General features: G+C 39.7%; 2 protein-coding genes across 5 annotated transcripts; both read right to left on the reverse strand.

Moving 5' to 3' along the window:
• Window positions 1-298: 298 nt before the first annotated feature.
• si:ch73-267c23.10 (serine incorporator 1) lies at window positions 299-12,177 on the reverse strand. Its single transcript, XM_044121514.1, has 10 exons — window positions 11,950-12,177; window positions 9,467-9,619; window positions 8,700-8,893; window positions 6,742-6,821; window positions 6,523-6,660; window positions 6,258-6,427; window positions 5,714-5,804; window positions 3,014-3,215; window positions 1,749-1,985; window positions 299-1,616 (listed from the first exon to the last, which is right to left on the reverse strand). The coding sequence occupies exons 1-10, from the start codon at window positions 11,986-11,988 to the stop codon at window positions 1,481-1,483; spliced, it is 1,440 nt and encodes a 479-aa protein (XP_043977449.1). The 5' UTR covers window positions 11,989-12,177; the 3' UTR covers window positions 299-1,480.
• A 1,201-nt stretch (window positions 12,178-13,378) lies between these two features.
• LOC122833714 (ubiquitin-conjugating enzyme E2 variant 1-like) lies at window positions 13,379-18,495 on the reverse strand. Of its 4 annotated transcripts, none has more exons than XM_044121518.1 (5): window positions 18,405-18,495; window positions 16,021-16,169; window positions 15,350-15,475; window positions 14,322-14,448; window positions 13,379-14,185 (listed from the first exon to the last, which is right to left on the reverse strand). In XM_044121518.1, exons 2-5 carry the CDS (start codon window positions 16,063-16,065, stop codon window positions 13,932-13,934), a joined length of 552 nt encoding a protein of 183 aa, XP_043977453.1. In that variant the 5' UTR covers window positions 16,066-16,169; window positions 18,405-18,495; the 3' UTR covers window positions 13,379-13,931. The 4 variants fall into 4 exon arrangements, with proteins under 4 accessions (XP_043977453.1, XP_043977454.1, XP_043977451.1 ...); XM_044121519.1 differs by lacking the exon at window positions 18,405-18,495 and adding an exon at window positions 17,790-17,884 and having other exon boundaries at window positions 13,379-14,132; XM_044121516.1 differs by lacking the exon at window positions 18,405-18,495 and adding an exon at window positions 17,790-17,884.
• Window positions 18,496-21,407: the final 2,912 nt, after the last annotated feature.

Here is a 21,407-nt window from a genome sequence, read left to right on the forward strand (position 1 = left end):
CGATAGGATCTGTGTGTTAAGACCGTGGTTAAAAGTTTCCACACCTTTCGATACAATTACAGTGTGTAGATCAGACTCGTCCATGAAGAGCATAAATTTGATTAACATGGAATAAAGTCTGGGTGGTCAACAGGCAGGAGTCTTAAAGTCAAATCCCTGGTTTGCAGAGTGCTTTAAAAACATCAAAAACTATTTGTTCTGCTACTCTTAAAGAAATGTTAAAATTTCCTACAGAACCTCAGAAACTACGGAAAACCGTAATGGAATGAGGTCGAAAAACGAAGCAGCAACAGTGACATTATTTTCCATAATTTAATACAAAATAGGAACTTGTCAGGAACACAGATAACAACACCAAAGGAATCACTGCAGATATGATAAATTAGTTGAATATTATTTTGAGTGTTAAGCACTTTAGATGGTTATGGACTTATTTTAATCATCCAACATGAGCTTTTTACTCTGCTTACTCGGTTACATAAAATAAATCCTTAACTACGCTCATTTGTGTCCATTATCAGCTAACAGTAGAAGCCAAAATCTCTGCTAACATTGTTGATGTGAATAAACAATGAACTTTTTTAAATGTTTGCATTTGTAAGGCTTTGTAGTTGGTGCTCAAGTGTTAAATCTTCCAGCTGACCATGTTTGAGTCTGAAAATCCTGTATGGGATGTGTGTTAATCTCGGGTCATTAAAGCTGCTGTTTTAACTCTGTGCAGGGTCATAAGAGAGGCGGCTGATGAACTCGTTCTCATGTCTGTGACAGAATATTTTGTACGCTGCATGTTTCTGATCTTAGAAACTCCCAGTTGTTCCTGAGTTCATAAACTAGTTTGAAGCAGTCTGGAAGGAAAGGGAGCGAGGGAACAGACTCCGTCCCACGGCCTTGAGTAACATCTCAAGGCTGTGAAAGTATCAGGCGTTGCCTACGTGCAGCAGTAGCCCATCACCATGTATCCAAGTAACATCTTCCTTCTGATTAGCTATCGTATCTCGATACAAATCTTAACTTAATCTGGCTGTAGTTCTCCACTTCCCCTTCTTGACTGCAGGAAGACACTAGGCTCTCATATTGACTTCTGGGTTATTATTCCCTTGTTAGACTCTATTCTTTCTTAGGTGTATGTTAAGCTGTTTGGAAATACATGTCATATTTCTGGTTTTGTCTTACCTAAGCGTAGCGTACTTCTTATTTTAAGGTCAAAAACACAAGCGATACATACATATACAGTACAGACCAAATGTTTGGACACACCTTCTCATTGAATTCAATTAGAAAGTGTGTCCAAATGTTTGGTCTGTACTGTATATATAAATAAAAGCATAGTGCAGAGATACACCCTTTAAATGCTTGTCTACACATTACGGTTTGGCACACTTAACCTGATCACCAATTCTCTACAAACAAATCCTGGTCAGACAGATCAGCCGTTCCAGGTCCATCTCCACAAGAAATTATTCCGTCCCTCGTCACAGCATCAGCTGAAGTCTCGGTTGGGGAAAATCATAGGGGCCACCAGGGTCCAAATGTAAAGGGCCAAACACAACCAGCTCGAGGAGACCTTTACCCAAACTGTTGGCCACTTGCTGGTTATGGTGTAGTCTGCGTCTGGGCTGTGAAATGGAGAATCACACACAGAAAACTCATTTTTCTAATGAGACATATTTCTACAACAGGAGAACAAACTGTCCCCGATGAAAACTTTAAAGTCGAGCTAAATGTGAAGGAGTGCAGGGGTCACTGACCTGTACCAGTTGGTGAGTGTCATCATGATGTAGAGGGAAGCTAAGAAGAGCATGAAGTGGAAGAAGGAGTAGCTGTACTGGACCATGTCTCGCTCGTTGTCCATCGCCCGCCTGGGGCCCGTGGGGCCCTCCAATATGTCGCTGCCGCTGCTGCTGCTGGGCCCCTGAATGGGGACAGCCGACTGCTTGGAGGCCATGGTCAACTTGTTCACCTGATTCGTGTTTGAGGAGCGTATGCTGCGGACAAGAGATATCGTGACGGTCGGTCTCCGAAATATTTCACACGACCAGATTATTTGTAACGTAACAGCAGGATGACGTATTATGTTCCAGTTTTCTCTTAGATTGTTTGGGTTGTTTGGTGTCAGACTGCCACACGGCCAAATAAGGTGGACACAATAAATTATGATAACAGTGAAACTGGAATTATTTTTTTTTTTATTTCCTCTATTTAAGGAGGTAAAACCCCATTGAGAGCCAGATCTAATTTTCAAAAGGGACCTGGGCAGAAATATGAAACATCCGACAACCTGGTCACACCAAAGCACAAGTTTCAAACAAACTACGAAACAGTTTAAAAGCAACAACATTGATTGATACACATTCTTAATAGCAATTTGTTTGCTGCAGAGGTGAGATAATTTCATATTTTCCTAAAAAAATAAAAAATACCTAAAGAAACCTCAACAGGCCTAACCTAACCAAACAAACCAGGACAGAGAACAGTTATAAAATATATATAACTTCATCAGTTTCTATAACCTCTGTGTCTAATGTTTGACTGTTTACAGTCATTTGAGTCCAAAATAGGGCAATCAAAATCTTCATGTAAGTATGAAAAATGAGAAGTGAGTCTGGACAGATGTTTGATTTTCTAGACTGTCCTTTATTTCATGTTTCAAGGAATATAATGAATCATTTCTGGATAGCGAATATTTTTTTTGTTTGTTTGTTTTACTTTGATTTAGATTTCCTTCACCTTATTATTTGTCACAAAGTTTTTAGGCAATCTGTCCTGTCCACCCAGTTTCCTAAATTGTACTGAGTGAAGCTTACAAAACTAAACGTCCTACGTTGACAAACCAGGAAGTCAGATTTCATCCAGGCTTACTCGGGACACAAAATGCTTTTTGGTTCACAGTTAAGCTGATTTTCCCCAATCTGGACAAGTACAGCTTTCTGCCCTTAACAGGAATATTAATAACCCCTTGGCAAATTTTCATGGAAATGAATTGGTTTAAATTTTAATTTTATTTTATTTTTACCTTGAGTAAAGAATGCACAGAACGAATATAATCAGCCCCACGATGCTCTGGGCATCCCACCACTGTAAGTAGGGGGACGTCTGAACAGGTTCCTCGGCTCCGATGATCACCACGGCCGTCTGGTTTTCTGTTTCCGGGGGCCAAACTGTGGGAGCAGTGATCTGCTGGAAGATGCTGAGCAGATTGGGGTTGCATTCTCGATCTGTACACGGCAACGCAAAAATATTTAGCCTGCACCAAGAAGAGAAGACTGCTAATGCAAAAACAATCGTTGAAAGATATTGTTTGGGAGGATTTAAGCAAAGTTGAAATCAGTGGTTCCAATACTGATGGCAATCCAAATCCTGCCAAGGAAGTATTAATACAAACCATGAAAATGTTTCATGGGTTTCAGTCACATGGTTTTAAATGAGGCGATTCAAGATGGAGAGCAGGAAGTAAGATGCTGCATTTTAGGTCCAGATTCAATACAAGGATGACATTTATAAACGCCTAGCAATCTAATTATTCAAATTACGAAGCTAGCAGTTAACAGTTGTGGCTATAATTGTTACGTTTTTGGAGGTATTTTTGGTGCAAAAGTATTTATGCCTCATAATTTTGAAGTTGAAGTCAGAAATACATTTTTATCGGAACTTTGAAGAGATTTTTCCCAGTCTTTCACAAACACTAAACAGCGGTTCCGCTTCTCCCGAACAAGTAGACACGATTTATTTTTAAGTCACACGTTGAGAAAAATATTGCACTTACAGTTTTGCCCCAAATGATTCAAAACAAATGGTGCAAAACAATACCATGTGCCTGTGAGCGAGGACAGGCAAACACAAACAGGGAAATCGAACCAAAATAAAACACTAAGCACAAGAAATAAATATGAATAGAAATAATCTAAGCCTAGAAAAAAAAACTAAGAACAGACTGAACTAAAGCAGAACAGAAACTAAAAAAATTCTGAATTAATTTAAACAGGGCCTACAAAAATGTGTCTGTCAGTTGGAACCCAGCGTTCTGATGCTAAAAATTAGCATGTACTTCATCAGCTTCATCAGCATCACATTGAAGCTGATGAAGCTACAATGTACTCGACAGCCTGTGGAGTCACAAGCATGTGGAGTAACATGGACTTGCACCATTCAGTATGTTAAAATTAGTGTATAAGTTAAATTAGCCAAACTGCTAATATTAGCCCAAATTCTGGCAGTGGCATGTGCTAAACATGGCTAATAAACAAAATAGCTAACAACAAACAGCTTATTTTAGGGAAAAGATAGTGCTAACGAGGGCAGCAGCTACATTAGCAATGTTTATGCTAATGCACTGCCTAGCTACTGATTTTTTACATTTGAAAAGGAAAAATCACATTTACTTTATGGCACTTGGTTACCAGAAAACACGCTCATCTCCTAGCAACAGATTGACAACAAATATTGTTACTGTTCAAAAAACTAAAGATTTCTTCTGCTCTTTTGAAATACTACTTACCTTATGCTACATACTACTTAACCAGAATTGTGCAGTTGTGAAAATGCTTTTTGTTTCTCTTTTTGCCATTGATGATAAATAAATTATAAAACAGAGATTCAACAAAAAGTAAAAATCTGATTTATACTTTGTGGCAGATCGTTACCAGAAAAAAAAGCTAATCTCTTAACCTCTAATTGATAAGTAATATTATTGTTTATAAAACATAAGTTCTTTTGAAATACTGCATCTCTTGGACAGGGAATTTACAATTGGTAAATTTTACAAAAGTAAATGAGATATTTACTACGTGGCACTTGGTTACCAGAAAAGGTGCTCATCTCTTAGCAACAGATTAACAACAAATATTATTATTGTTCAAAAAACATGAGACTTGTGCTCTTTTGAAATACTACTAATATTATAATTCTTAACAAGAATTGTGAATTTGGTGAATTTGTCAGAAAAGTTCATTCTTTTTTTGTCACTGGTGGTGAAAATATTATAAAACAGACATTCAAAACAAAAGTAAAAATTAGTGAATTTGGTAGAAAAGTGAAATTATTATTATTATTATTATTATTTTTGTCATTGGTGGTAAATATATAATAAAACATATATACTAGTCTGGAGTAATAGTTCCGCCAACGTGGCGTCTCTGTAGTTCTAACTGGAAGCTCTGCCCTCCTCTGTAGGACCTGAGTGTTCTGCCATCTCTAGTTCTCCGCATCTACAAATGAGTGTTATCCCTGTGTTGTTTCTATGGAATCACTTTTGTATTCAGCCTGAAAGATCAAGTTTATGGGAACGAGTGAGCAGACCAGAGCCAGGTCACTGAGCAACTGATTATGCCTGTACACACTGCTGTAAACACCACCCTGTTTGAGTTCGTCACGAGAAGCAGGCAAAAGTAGTAAAACTAAATGACAAGAAGACCTTAAGGAACATGGGCATATTTTTCTAAAAGCAACAACTTTGAACCTGAACAGTCAGCTGAAATGCCTCCTATGCTTTGCTATGGCAGGTCTCAACAAGGTTGATCTAATCAAAATAAGACTAATACGGTGAAATGAAGCAAATGAATCCAAACTATCAATCCAACACAACTCAATCGTGACACATGCTTTCTGTTAAAATTCAAGAAATAGTGTCAGCTTTGTTGAAGTCTGGAATCTATAAATCAATATCTGGAGCAATCTCCTTGCCAAATAAAACATAGACATAAATATATATTCTCACCAGGCTCATTCGTCATAGCAGACCAGGTCAAGAACACTGTGTACAGGGTGATGAAAGATGACTGTAGTAGACCTGAATGTGGCTGAAATTCCTGTGGATACAAATGGAAAGAATATGAATCTATTAATCCCACACTTGCTAGACTTGCTTTTTGTTTGAAAAACAAAACTAAAACTAAACTAAAAAAAGTTAAAATATTCAAATACAAGACAAAGCTTTGATTTTGGACTGCTTTGCAAGATTGGTACCCACTTTGTCGAGGGGCCCTCTTGTAAACTACAAGTCAAGATGTTAACCATATTAGGATAAGATAAGATTTATTTGTCATTGTCATCAACAGATTACAATGAGATTGAGACCGTGCTTTTTTGGTGATTTTGCATTATGCTGACTTAAGGACACAATTATTACATTAATTTTAATGCTTCTAATTATTTAAGAAAGGAATCAATATTTAAATTTTGTTTGTACATTTTTAAGAACCTCCCATATTAGGGCTTCAGTGATACTGAAATATGTTTGACGAAGCCCAAATCTCTTGTACCTGTACTTTGCGCAGCACAGAAACAACAGAGGCCACGATGCACAGCATCACATTGAAGCTGATGAAGAACTTGTTGATGGAGCAAGCATCAGGTTTGGCGTAGAAGATGTAGCACAGTACAACCGCAGTAAACGCAGTGACGTAGTTAAGGGTCATGACAGCCAGCAAAGCTACAAACAGACGGCACAAAACAAATCATGTTGCAGAAACAATTTACATCTTTGAAAGGACATTATTAAACAGAGTTGCAGTTGCAGACACAGACCTGTGTACCAGCCTCTGGAATTGCCTTTCTCCATATTTTCCACCCAAGACTCATTCCATGAGTGAGCAAAGTCCACCAGCAGCACCAGTTGGATGAGAATGAAAAAGAAAGCTCCTCCAGAGCCTATGACAAATAATGCTGCAACAACACAAAGCCACACAGGTCATTCAGTTACTCCTCTGCCAGGGAATGTAATGAGCAAAAATATAAAGGTCTTACTGTAGGTGAAAGGCCCATCTGGAATATAAAAGGCACCAACTGTACTTGCCACCAAGGCAACAAACTTATAAAACCAGTATCTGAAAATAAATATGATGAGTTTCAGTTAGATAATAAGACGGTTATAATTGTGTGGTAAATTCACCAAAATCAAAGCTGTGCTCTCACCATCCCTTTTTATTCCGCTTTAATCAAACTCTAGTTTGTTTGTCTTGAAAGTCCAGTTCATTTGGGGAGGTACGAAAGTACAATCCAACTCCGAAAATATAAAACTCTTGCCTGCCTTCAAACCTATTAGTAGGCATAGGTTACTACTAATAACCGAGACCCGAGATGTTAGATGACTTAAGCTGAACCGAGGTTCAGCTTAAGTCAATGTCAAGGGGCCCGGAGAGCCATCCAAGAGCAAGAAGTGAACTACAGCGCAGGGCATTCTGGGTAAATACAACCAAAACAAAAGCCCAAGTGTAAAGGTTTTCAAAGGGTTTAGTTCAGTAGACACACTACGGTGTGAAAACACACCAGCTGAAAATTTAACAAATGTTGCAATTTTAGTTCCCAATTGAACCAAATCTACCGGACTATTAGGGATGAAAACACCCAAAGCTTGATTTGTTGTTTTTTGACACACCACATCTGATATTGCTGATTGATTCAGACAAAGTCTACCTGTATTTATAAATTCGCCAGATCTTATAATGAGAAACATTTTGTCCTAGAGCAAAACGAAACCATGCGCGCACACAAACACGCACACACACACACACACACACACTCATGCCTATGAAAAATTGTTAGGAATCCCAAGTGCGGAAATTTTAAAATTTGAAATCCCTTGTCATTGCTTATTTCAAATTTCCAGCCCAGGCTTAATGATCATCTATACTATGTATGTTTTAATTTCTCCAGCTGGGAATAGATTAGCGGACAAGTAAACTTTCTAAACTATTATCTTAACATTATTTGACAACACAATTTTGAGGAACTCAGCAGCACAGAACTGTGGCAGCCCAACAGCTCATGGAGAACGTGCAATGTCACACGACCCAAGGCAAAGTGGATAAAACCCATGCCATATTGGGCTGTGAAAAGCTGAAAAATATTGAAACTTGACAAACATCCATAATCTCACTTCTATAGTAACATCCATGCATCCATCTAAGGCAGGAGTGCCCAGAGTGGGTCCTAGAGGGCCCTGGCATCCTGCACTTTTTAGTTCTCTCTAATGAGCCATCATTGGATCCAGGTGCGTTAAACCAGGGAGAGAACTAAAACATGCAGGATGCCGGGGCCCTCCAGGACCCACTTTGGGGACCCCCAAGTCTAAGGACTGCTTTCCTTGCAATGTCACGAGGCGAGTGGTTCCTAATACAAGGCATAAATATCTTAAACAAGTCTCCTCTCATGGTTCCCTCTCCATGAGAGGAGAGGGAAACACAGGCACACAAGACAGACAACCATCCACTCACATACTCAGACCTAAGGACAATGTAGGGGCCATTTCACCATTATTGGACTGGGGGAGGAGAAAACCCACCATTTCTTATATTGTCATTTGTAGACTGATAGTAAAATACCTATCCCTTGAAAACATAGTGTTTGAGAGCCCAGATTTTTGAGCCTTGGATCATTCTCTTGACATGGAATCCCACAGAGATATTTCACAGACAAAGACGTCCCAGTGCTCAAAAGTAAGTTCCAGAATCTCTAAAAGCAGATAGGACAGCTCTAATGTGATGCATTGACATTTTTTTCTGAACCAGTGTCACTAAAATAATAATAAGAAAGACTCAAACAGTCTTCCTTACTAAATAAGTTGCGAACCAATCTCGCCACGTTTCGTCTTTAGCTTTCAAAGGTCATAGCATCTGAACTTCCAGCCCCTGTGAGGCCAGCCTGAGAATTTGTTGTTTGTTTCATGATAGGCTAAATATTCCTGCCACTATTTCAGTCCTTACCCATTGTGTATGGAAGCACGAGGGTCTCTGCTGGTCTTGATGTTAAGTGTAAAAATGGAGAAGCTCAGGAACCACATGCTCATGCCGAAGCAGAAGCGGTACACTGCTTTGTAGCCCACCAGCATCTCACACTTCAAGTATGCCTGATGGGCTGGAATGAAGAACCCTTCCGGGTCGTCACAGAAACCTGGGACCTGACAAAAATAAATAAATAAAGAGGAACAATCTGAGCATTGCACTTCACATTTATACAAGGCTGACACCTGAACCTGCACTGTATCTAAAACTAATTTAGGTCTTGCCAGGAGTTTTCTTAAATAGATCAATTCAGTGGACATGCGCCTCGTCGTGGTTCAGTATTTGTAGATTCACTTATTCATTGTTTTTTTTGTGTGTGTGTGGAACATAACTCTATTATTAGCAAAAAATCCACTTGGGACTTTTTTTTTTCAGCTTGGGAAGCTGAAAAACCTGGGCACCATGCTGCTTGAAATGCGATTGGGTGGCGTTTGCAAAGCAGCTCACCCAGAGCGGCTTTTAGTGTCGTTAACACTCTGAAACCCTAAGCGGTAGAGTTAAGGAAGACAGTGGATGCTAGCTTCAACAGTAGGGCTAAGACGGTTTCCACTGTCAATATTAAAGCACATTCAGGTGTATTTCTATCTATCTGTCTGTCTGTCTGTCTGTCTATCTGTCTGTCTGTCTATCTATTTTATTCAGAAACACAACCACTCCATCTACGCTGTGATTGTATAATTTATTGGTACCCTTCTGAGTTGCTGCTCCATTCCTGGTGAGAGCATTATGCAGGCAACAATGGTACCCAACAACAGGATGGAAGCATAGATGATTCTGGTCACTGTGGAGTTCCTGCTGCTTGGACAGCAGCCGCAAACTGGAAACGTAGCATTGCTGCACATCTGGGGAAACAAACCAATGGTGGCGAATAGAAAGGAGCCCAGAAGATACGGGTAAACGTGGTTATCTGTAATGTACAAACCATTATTTTATAAGAACAGGAGCACTCTCTACATGTGTCTGAAGATAGATTTATTGAATTTCTAGGAACACATTTTCGCTTCCTAAACAAGTGTGCATCCTCAATGTCATTTAGTTTATACTACATTGACAGATATTAAGGAAGGGCTCTCTCAAAAATTCCTCCACCTAAATAATAATAAAACTGAATGGATTTTATTCAGAAGTGATGTAACCATTTCACCCAGTCTAGGTCTTTTACCCCCTGTCTCTCCCAATGAGATTATAGGAGTATCCCTCCTAATGATGTAAAATTAGGAGTGAAACTTGTGAAAACATTTCTTTTTTCATCTTCATCTACTTTCTAAAGTACAATTTTGCAATCAATGTCTTTTAGTCTACTCATTCATTTGAATTTTTTGAAGTCGTTGGAGTTCATGCAATTCCACCGGACTATCTCGAAATGATTTACTTGAGACATATGACAATTGTGATGGGAAAAGAAAGCTTTGTTTTATGTACTGGGGAAGCGGAACCCGATAATAAAAGACTTCTGAGAAGTTGTTATTGCTTTTTGAACTTACTGAATCCGCTCCGTCCAAGGACATAGGTGCAAGCCGGAGATGTGAAAAAACAAAACAAAAACAAAGTTTCTTTGTTCCCCAAGGAGGGAAGCTGATGGAAAATTCCATACTTACATGACTGATTGACTATATTTCCCTTAGTCACGTAAGCAAAAACATACAGAAATGTTTGTTTTTTAAGTTTCATTCTCTGGGTTTGATCTTCCGAGAATCTCATTGGTTTTCTTTTACTCTGACTTTCGAAATAAAAATATCTAAAGATAAATGCACATTTCTTTGATTGACTCAGTGTTTCGCTATTATTTAATAAAAACTATTTTGCCACGTCATTTAAAAGGGTGGCTTCTCAAAATCATTTGTAATTTCTTATTCAAAAAGGTTCAAACATCACCTGCGCGAATATATCGCCTATTGTCATTTGTTGGACTGGGAACATCTTGCACATTGCCCAACCTTAACGCCTGCTGCGTTTGGGTCCACCAACAACACACGAAACCAGCCAGCTGGACCCAGCAGACCAATTATCTTTTGAAGATTTCTCTGTTTTAAGAGACACAGTGGCCAACAGGGCTTGGCCACTGTGTTGAAAGTTGCATCAGACAAAAACACTTGCTTACACTGGGAGCAGAGACAGGATGTTTAATCCAGAAAATGCTCAGATTAAATCAAAGTTGCTGAAACACAACTAAATCTGTTGCTGTTGCTGCCAATAATGTAAAAGTAGATACTCATCATGCTAATAAATACCAGACACAACTGACAGATTTCTACCAGGCACGTAGCGCAACTTAGTAGCCAACAAACATAAGTTCTGCACAAGGATTTCTGTTTTCTTCAATGCAGCAACAGCTGAGTGGAGTTGAAGAAAGGCACCAGAGGATTGTTAATACCTCTGGCAGGTAAACAAAGTCAGTTTAATCTTCTTACAAACTGGGCCATGGCAATTTAAAGGAGATCACATGACACACCCAATCAGCCATGACAGAACTAGAAAGACATTTTTGGAAGATAGATACAAAGCAAGAAACTCCTTCACTGTGGACAACTCAGCACAGAGAGCTACTGCTGTTATATTAGGTTGTTCAGTAATCTAGAGACTTCCTCTTTTTGCTATTGTTATCATTAGCTTAAATATTTGCTATGGATACAATGGGTTGCTTCGATTTATAGCTGTAATTTCTGAAGACTGCTGTTCAAGAATTATAAAAAAAAAATAGATTGAGCTATATGGAAATTGTGGACTGTGACCTACATCTCTTCATCGCCAATTGTTCTCAATGGGATCTAAATGAGGACTATTGAAGTATTCTCAGTTTATCATACGCCTTGGCACTGAAACATAATCACCAAAAAATCTCAGACAAAATCATTTGCTTTTCATTTGTCACATGAAAATCCACATGAGAAGATAATGGAGCTTTGTAAAAAAAATAAAATAAATCTGTATATTTACCAGCGAGAATTGACAGGAAACGACAGTAAACTATAAAACAATTTAAAACTGTTTTATAGTTTGTACATTTTGCATTCATTTTTAAGGTCGTTTTCATGTTATTTTTTTAAATATATTATTTTCCTTAAGTTAAAACATTTTCTTTTACAGTAAAACACTGACTCCAGCACCATTGCTAAAGATAAAAATCACCAATGCCAACTAACATGAAAGGAAAAAAAGTGTGTATACTCACACAGCTTGTGAAGGTAAAGATCCCCTGGAGAGCCCCCATGACGGCGCGCTCCGTTACAGCAGTCTTCCTCCAGTTACATCCTCACTCTGCCTTGCAGGAAGGTTTCTCTTTGAGCCGTGGACTGAAGCTGCTTCAGTCGGCTCTCCGGTCCGACTCTGAAACGCTGCAGTTCAGTTTGATTGGCTTGTGGGTTAAACACCTCATCTGCTTAGAGCGTCACGCTGCCGCAGGCGTCCTGGGGCCTGCTGACCCGTGGAAAGCAATTTCAGCATTTCATCAAAACAAAAGTAGGCGATCAACTACTAGGCTCCTTAAAACCGACCGACATGGAAAGCTTGCATCGTCACGTTTTTTCAGCCACGTTGCTCAGCCCTAAGGCTGTGGCGTTACACAGTCACCTGCTACTCTACAAGTCCATAAATGTTGTATATTTTTCCTTTGATATATTTATTTTTTCATCACATCATCAAAATATTTTCCTAGCCTGCATACCTTTTTACTTTCAATAGCAATAGTGATTCTGATAACTCCGGTTCTTGCTTTCACTGTACCGGCTTCCTGCACTTATGGATTTATTTTAAAATTCTGGTTTGAACTGTCATGGTTGAGGTCTTCCCAGTCAAATGTTACTGGCTGCATCCTGAACCCGTTTCAAAACCCGTGGACGCACTCCCACGGTCCCCACACTGCGCCGACTCTTAGGAAACAACTGAAGGTATTTTTTTAGACAGTTTCTTGCTTTTGTTAATCACTTTGTGATCCATGTGTGTGAAAGGTGCTATAGAAATACATTTTTACTTTCTTATGCTACTTACTTATTTAAGGTCAAGTTATCGCCAGTGATCGATGTGGAGAGGAACAAAATGTCACATTTACTGTCATACATAAGCGCAAATATTGAAGATTCCTTGCTAATGTTTAGAAATTAGCTCAACAAAGTTGTGATTTTGATTGTAGATATTAATCCAAATTAGGTCAGTTAATTTTGATGATGACACTGAAACCACTTAGATTTATTCCAGTCACATTTTTGTCTCCGTTTATGCCTCCAATCATTTCTCCATTATCATAACAACGTTCATCTTGTGCGCAGAAGTCTCACTGCGACAGTACGATCACGCTAATAAAAAAAGAAATGAATTAATTGGAATTGAACATCAAGACCTGCTGTGTGATGGAAGCTTTATACCTAAAGGTAATTAAGAGACATCAGATCAGTGAACCTAATTAAGAGATACATTTTTTTACCTGAACCAAAATTAAGAACGTCCACCAATTTTGAACAATAAAAGTATTAAAGAGAATGAGCTTTGGTAGAATTACCTCTATTCTGTTAATTATATATATATATATATATATATATATATATATATATGAATAATTTTTAAACACACAAAGTGTATAGACAGTCAGACAAAATACAACTGTGTGCAAAAGTAGTAATGTTTAATTCAAATAAAACCATGCAACAGGTGACCGTCGCCCTGATTAGGATCTACCCCATTACAAAATAAACATCCAAAGCCATTCGGCGTCTTCAGTGAGCGTTCACTGAACGACGGAAAGAAGAGACAATTCCATGGAAAACAAAAACAAAAAAACAAAGCTGAACGAAAACGTTCTCCAGTGGTAATCCTCACAGAACCACCCCCCGCCCAAAAAAATTAAATAAAAAAAAAGAACCTATTTGGCCCTCTTCCCAGTGGTTGCTAACAATTAGCACAAAGCACTATGAAACATGGCACAGAAGTTTGGCAAAAAAGAAAGAAAGAAAACAAAAACAAGTTAAAACAAAGCAGCAACACTCTGATACATAACGTCAAGAAGATGTTCATCTCCTTGTATTGGACATGCTTAGTTCAAGAAAGGTCCCGAGAAGTTTACACCAGGAAGAAACGGGAACGATTGGAAATGTGAAGGGAACTTAAGCAAAGTGGTAAATGGTCCGTTTTGTTTTTTTGTTTGCAGCAGATTGTGGTTCGTCATGCACAAAACGTCAACAGCCTCACATGATCCCAGAATACACCAATACAATCCGTCAGACCATTTGATATTTGGTCGCGATCTGGATGCAGAGAGAAAAAATAAAAGCTGACTTTTGTTTCTTTTTTATACCGCTGGTCAGCATGATAGACGGCTGGGCAGCGGGTGAGGCGGCTGGATTCTCCGGGCAACGGAAGGCTCTGAAAGGAAGAAGTTGGGGCTGACAGTCTTGGATAACATGATGGTTGAACACCTTCAGAGAGAGAGAGAGTGTGCATATACATATATATATATATGTATATCTGTGCATGTGTGTGTGTGTGTGTGTGTGTGTGTGTGTGTGAGAGAGTGTTGACAGTAGCAGCAGCTTCAGTTGCTGTAGACCTGACCCTCAGGCGGCTGGGAGAGCCTGCTGTTCTCTTTCATCATCATGTGCTGCCGGAGCTCCTGCAGCACCATCTTGATGTTGTAGGAGTTCTTCCACCGGGAGAGCGACGACACAGACTTTAGGTCCACCTGAGGGAAGAAATGCTCCCTTCGTTTCATCTCTTTTACTTCAGCGTCGAATATATGTTACAACTCAATTTGCTTAGGCTTTGCTGTTGCAACTGATTTTGTGGAAATTTCATTTAATTTCCATCAGATGGAGATGACAAACCATCGTGTGTTGTCATTTCAAAAGAATAAAAAGAATGGTGGTTTTGTTTGGTGGTGTTCGTCTTTTTAAATACTGTTTGTATACTTATTTAGATCTTTCTTTTTAAATGCATGCAACTGGGGATGCAGGATACTGAATTTTTGGTCGATTTGCCGATATGCTAAAACTCAGTTTGCCAATAACTGATCCCAATACTAATATTTTTTTCCTATACCTACTTACTGAACCTATATGGCTTTTCTATACTGCATTATTTTTGCATTTGATACCAAACGCAAAAGCTAAAAAGGAGGCTGAAAGAGATGCCACACTTTCAACTTGCATTATATTTAATGACAAATTTATTCATGACATCTGCTCTCTCTAAGAAAATGACAACACTCAAACAGTGCAAATTTGTAAATCTTCACAAATCTAAACTCAACCTGCTCACAAGCACATCATCACTGCTGTGCTGCCGACATCGTCACTGGTTTGTCAGAAAAACAACTCTTTTTACACCAGTGAGTTATTTTCACGGAATGGCCGATGATCGATATTAAAATTTACAGCCAATATCGGCTGATGCCGATACTATTGTGCATCCCTACATGCAACACCTTACAAATGAGGGAAGATGTGCTTTTCTATTACTGAAAGCCTTTCAAATAAGTAACTTTTCACAAAACACTCGCCATAAGTCACATGGGCTAGCATCGAAGATTATTGTGTAATCAGAAAAGCAAAAATGTGTACCAAAAAAAAAAAAAAGACACTCACCACACCAGTTGAACTGTTAACACCAGTCAAGTTGATTTTGTTAACAAAGCGGACCATAGGCGGGTACTCTGGGTATCTGTGACCGCAGTCTATTTTCAGACTGTATATTCTGCCTTCATAAACAGTCTGAAATACAAACAGGACAGAAAAAAGAACACATGAATAAAACAGGGAGAAACTCCCCCACATGGACAAAGGCTTCTGCAGTCAGAAGCCTTTGAACTTCAGAGTCTCATTCCTGACATCAAGACTCAAGAGTTGCCAAAACAATCACACTTGTATGTTAGTTCTTCACATAATTATTCGCAAAGCTTCACGCCATAGCATGGTCCAGCAGAGCAAAAAATGAGAGAGAGCAGGGATTTCCACCAGAACCAGCCTGAACTTTTGTTCCCCAAAGTTATTTTCAGGAACCTTCAGTGCAGGGACGGTGAAAATGTCTCTGATTGGTACACTGCTTAGATCTTCAGCCAAGTGGGGTCAGCTGATACAAGTTCACCAGCATTAAGTTTACATCCAGACAAAAATGTGCTGGCAGCCAAAAACCTTTAGATGTGGTAACTCCGGAGCTACGACGTTGGTTTGATCACCTATTTATTCAGAGTTAAAACACTTTGTTCCATTTTAAAAACGTGTTCTGTGTGTGTGCCGGAGGGGTGGGGGGGGCTCACCTTAGCAGGGCCGATAATCATGCCGCTCCAGTGAGTTAGCATCATGTCGTCGTCATCAGCAAGGCCCCAGCTCACCGTACCGTCTCCACCACCTTTCTGACCCTCTTCCAGCTCCTCCAGCAGCCGAAAGCTGCGAGGAACAACAACGCCTTTTATACGCACACACACACACACAGAGAGAGAGAGAAACACATTGAAAAATAAATACAGCACTACTTTTTAACACCAGCCCTTGATACACCCGAACCTGCATGTTTTTGATGTTTGTTTTTTTTTACATCTTCAGCACACCTGATAAAAATTGATGGCTGTACCGCAATCATCTGAGTCAGGTGTGTCAAAGCAGAAAACCTTCTAAAACATGAACGCAAAACGATAAACTCTGGCTTACACAGACAAGTCTTCGATGAAGAGAAACGTTTCTGTAGATGATACCTGTAGGCGTTGCTTTTTCAGAGCCTTTAGAGAAGGAAGCTACGTTTGTCTCAAACCACAGCTGCACAATGTGTTGAAAACACATCACTTTACCGACAGTGTCCACACTAATATCACCAATATCAATATTGAATAAGAATATTTTAACCACATGATCTTCTGATGTTATATAGTCCTACTCTCAACTAGTGGTTTCCACATTTCCTTCTTTACTAAGGAACTATGTATAAAATGTGGCACGTTTACTAGGCTCAGAAAATAAAAAGGGAAAGTAACACAAATCCTCATGCTTCAAATGTTATGTTTGTGTGACTTATTTTCTGGTTTTCCATTTTATTTGAGTACATTTTACATGTGTTTTAATGTCAGAGAGAAAAATAGCTGAATATCTGAAAACATTTTTAATACTTGCTAATCCGATGTAACCGCGGTCAAAAAGTGTTACTTGGTGCTGTATGTGGATAAAAATTTACTCGTCTTTATTCACTAAAGACTTCCCGTTTTCTTTTTTAATTTTTAAATTCATAACTTTTCAATTAGAACGCCACAGATTCGGCGACTCATTAAAACCATATCTCTATTATTATCTTCTTCCTCGTTTGACGGATTTGCACCAAACATGTTCTTCCTAGTTGCGTTTCCATAGACTTCCTTCGTTTAATGGTGAGTGCGCCCTCTGCTGGCAAGGACATAAGCTGCACAGGTGGTAGAATTTAATGAATATTTTAAATGCGAAGAGGTACACAGACGTGTCTAAACCGCAACAGAGGCTCAATGTTTATACACAGTTTCAAGTTGTCCAACTGGGAGAAACAAAAGTTTTAACTCAGGTACAGATATTGTTAGAGCTTTAAAAAGATAAACATGCGCATAAAGTTTTACGAGGATTTATCAGGAATGTCGCGGCTCCGATAGGCTCATCTCTGAGGAGTCCACTGATACAGCTGCCGCCTCAGATAACAGGGGGCGTCACCACTCAGAGACCACATAAGCCGCAAAAATCCCTGGCTCATGCCAGCCCCGATTTAAACGGTGGAATATTTCAGCCTTCCCCCCGAGCGCTTAGATGGACCAGGACAACGAGTCTAACGGAGCTATGAAACAGCTGCTGAAACCCTGGACCGGTTCGACCTGCTAGCTAGCTATAGCACCCTTGGTGACAGCATCCTGCCACATTCAATCACGAAGGAAATCTAACTTAAGGGCTGCTGGACTCTAACAAAGCCGATAACCAATGAAGAGAAAACCGGTGCGCGTTAAAAACCGGGCCGGGAAGGAAAATATTTGCCAACGTACTATTAAAAACTGTCGGTAAGAACAGAAAGAATTATTACCTGATCCGGCGGCGGCCGCCATATTTGTCACTGTGCTGTGATAGCGCGCACGTACAATGCTCGTTCCCGCTTACGCATACCCCGTGCTTGTTTTGATTTTCTTGGCGGTTGGCAAGTTAATGTAAACGCATTACCGCAATGCATTACGGGAATACTGGGGTAACAGTTGCTCCCCTAACATAAAGCCTTGCAACCCTATTGATTTGCCACCCTCGCTGGTGACTGAATTCAGGAAATCACACATTACGAACGTGAACCTCTTTTTTCCGACAACATTAAATGCAACTCTATGTAACTTGACTCCCGCTGGGGGCGTTTTGAGTGTATAGCGGGAAGTGCGAGAAGACAAAAGGCAGCACCATTGATATTTACTGATATTACTGAATTGGACATCATGTGACCTATAGTGCGCCCAACATGCGCTCCTGTTATGCATTGATTCGGAATTAGGGTCAGGCAAAAAAATCTAAAAGAAGGATGCAATGATTTGTCATTAGTTGTCAACACTACGACAGGTAGGTAACAAAGATCCAAGACTATCACATTTCACAGGTCAGTAAAATGGGAAGTAGGTCAGTTGTGCTACAACTTGACTTTGACATCTTTAACATATACCTGTCCTGTGCAGCACAGTTCCGTGTGTTTTGGTTCAGTTTCAGTGCTTCTCAATTCCAGTCCTCAGGCTCCCCTGCTCTGCATGTTTTAGATATACCAGAACAGCTGATGCAAATGATTGCATGACGTCATCTGCAGGAGCCTGTTAATCACCCAAAGATTCAAGCCAGGTGTGTGGCAGAAGGAAACACCCTAAAACAGGGGTGTCAAGCTCCAGTCCTCAAGGGCCGCTGTCCTGCAGTTTTTAGATGTGCCACATGGCTTAATTACCTCCTCCTTGTGTAGACCAGTTCTCCAAAGCCTTGCTAATGACCTAATTATACTATTCAGGTGTGGTGCAGCGGAGGCACATCTAAAAGTTGCAGGACAGCGGCCCTTGAGGACTGCAGTTTGACACCCCTGCCCTAAAACATGCAGGGCAGCCAGGGGGCGTGAGGACCGGAATTGAGAAACACTGAGTTAAAATAACACACACACCTACACTCCAATTAAACGTCTGAACACAGATGTTACAAAATGTTGACGGTCTGAATGCTCTGGTTTTGGTGTTTTTACGTACGCTTTTTGTTTCGCATTGATTGGAAACATTTTTGTGCTTTTTCGGTGTTCATTCCTCCTCATGCGCTTGAACGCCTGTCCGTTGCCATGACAACATGTCTGCGTGGAGGAAAACCTAAAAGGGAGCGAGGAAACGCAGAACGGAAGTGGTTTTGCGTTCTTTTACACCTGTCTTTCGGCATTATTTCCCTATGTTGTGGTGCACTGCAATCGCCGCAATTTCTAAAAGTTCAATAAACGACAAAATTTGGACTAATTCCCTCGTTCTAATTCAGAAAATTTCTAAAAGTAGAGTGGGAGCCTAGTTTTCAGGAGCTGGGAGCTGCCAGCTTATAACCGAGGGCTTATCAAACTGGGAGCTTTATAACCAGCTCCCAGTTCTAGACACTGTTTTCCTTTATTTCTTCAAACTTTCCTCTTGCCTTGCGGTGACATTTGTTCTGAATTGGTGCTACATAAATAAACTGGATGGAATTGAATGGGTACATTCATTGTTCTACTTGCTTAACTCAACTTCTTGCCAAACATGTCATGAGACCTCAAAGTCTTGTTAATGAGGTATTGTCCCACAGTTTTTTTTAAAAAAAAAAAAGGTTTTCATTTGGTAAGTTTGATTTAATCTTGAATTTAGTTTTAAGTTTCCAATTTTACTTGGAGAAATTAGCCATATATGTAAAGCCAATGCATACCTGGAACATTTCAAAACCGTTTGGAGATATTTCATCATTTTAGCAACACAGTTCTCAGGTAGAAATTTCTGTCTGAGCTGATATCCGAAGACAGAGTGGTTATGCCACAGTTATAATTGGCTCCATAATTTTTTGCACTATGCTTCAAGACTTTACACATAGTTTGTTACCATGAGTTGGATGTGACTACTTCAGATGCTGTATTTCTTCTGTAAGTCCTTTGTTGAGAGAGTCGTCTCTTCTGCCACCATCTGTTGTGGGGAGAAGCAACCTGATAGAGAAGGCTGGTTCTGTTCTAATTCTGGTTTTGTTCTGGGGACGACTCAGGATTCTCTGGAGATGATGACGCAAAATTAATAAAATTATGGACAACCCTGACCATCCTCTTCATGAGTCTGTCTTAGAAAAGCAGAGTGTTGTAATACAGACCGCTAAGATCTATCCTAATAGCCATCGCTATCTACAATAACTTTTTGAAAAAATCTTTTGAATTAATATGAGGTACAACAAAAAATGTTTCCCCTTTGGGGATCAATAAAGTATATTTGAATCTGGATTTGAATTATAACTGCAAATTATCCAGGTGTTATTACTGGGTTATTGTTAATTACTAGTCAAAATCCATCAGATGTCAGAGTCAGGCTTAGGAAAATATTAATATAACCACCTCACATTTTATTTTTTATATGATATTCAACCTGCTGCAAGCCTTGCAAACACAAGCAGGAACAGACAATGGCTGCAGGTTAGAGGTGACCACTTGAATCACCCTCCATCTCAGACTCGTGTTTGACAGAGTTTTGTCCGTGGTTGTGAGACAGCAGGCAGAGGAAAGAGATTCCCCTCTGCTCCACACCTCCCCCCATGCAGGCTCCCATCCCTCCTGAAGCCAGCCTCCTGACCCTCCATCCCCCATCACATCCAATCACCGGCCGGCCTCTCTCTTTGCTGAGCGCTTGACGATGAATGGCTCAGTGTTTTTCACAGGGATGTGAATGCAGAGCGCTGCCCTCTGACAGACAGGCTCACTCATTCACACTCCGTTTTTTTGCTTTCTCCAACTTTTCCCTGCCACCCTGCTATGAATGCTTGCTTCCCCCTCTCCCTCTTGTTTCCCAGAATCGCCATTTCTAGACTGCTGTGTGAGTTTAGAGTAAAAATAAAAAGGTTTGACTAAAACATGCATTACCTTGCCGTGGTGTTTATTGTTCTCGTTCATTTGGACCCCGCAACCTTTACGATCTAAAGGTTGCGGTCTTAGAGACGTTTTACACAAAGAAAATGTATTTAGGAAATTTCTTGTCATTTTTAAACAACCAACATTTTATTTCTATTTTTAGGATTCAAAATAAAGAGAAATATAAAAGAGGATAGATATTTAGAAAATATCTAAATATGACAACCTAATGACAAGAAAAACAGATATGAAAACATCTGGCATTTTTAGGGTCATTCTTTGTGAACAGTTAGTTCAAATATTGCAGTTAAATATTTTTTAATAAAAATCATTTGTTATTATGTCTGTAAATAATTGACTGTTTTTTTTTTTAAAGTTTTAATCAAAGTAATTCAAAGCCATTGTGGAAGGTCCAAAGAGCCACAGGCAGTGGATCTACACTCATCCTTTGCTATTTTTGTCCAAACAATCTGACTGGGAGGTCAAACTATGGCCCAGGAACCAGATGCATGTTCCCAGTCGGCCACTAGGGGGAAGCCGCTTCAGCCAGTTCTCCACCACCTGCTGCTGCATTTCACT

Source organism: Gambusia affinis, linkage group LG07, assembly GCF_019740435.1.
Source record: "Gambusia affinis linkage group LG07, SWU_Gaff_1.0, whole genome shotgun sequence".
Taxonomy (NCBI): Eukaryota; Metazoa; Chordata; class Actinopteri; order Cyprinodontiformes; family Poeciliidae; genus Gambusia; species Gambusia affinis.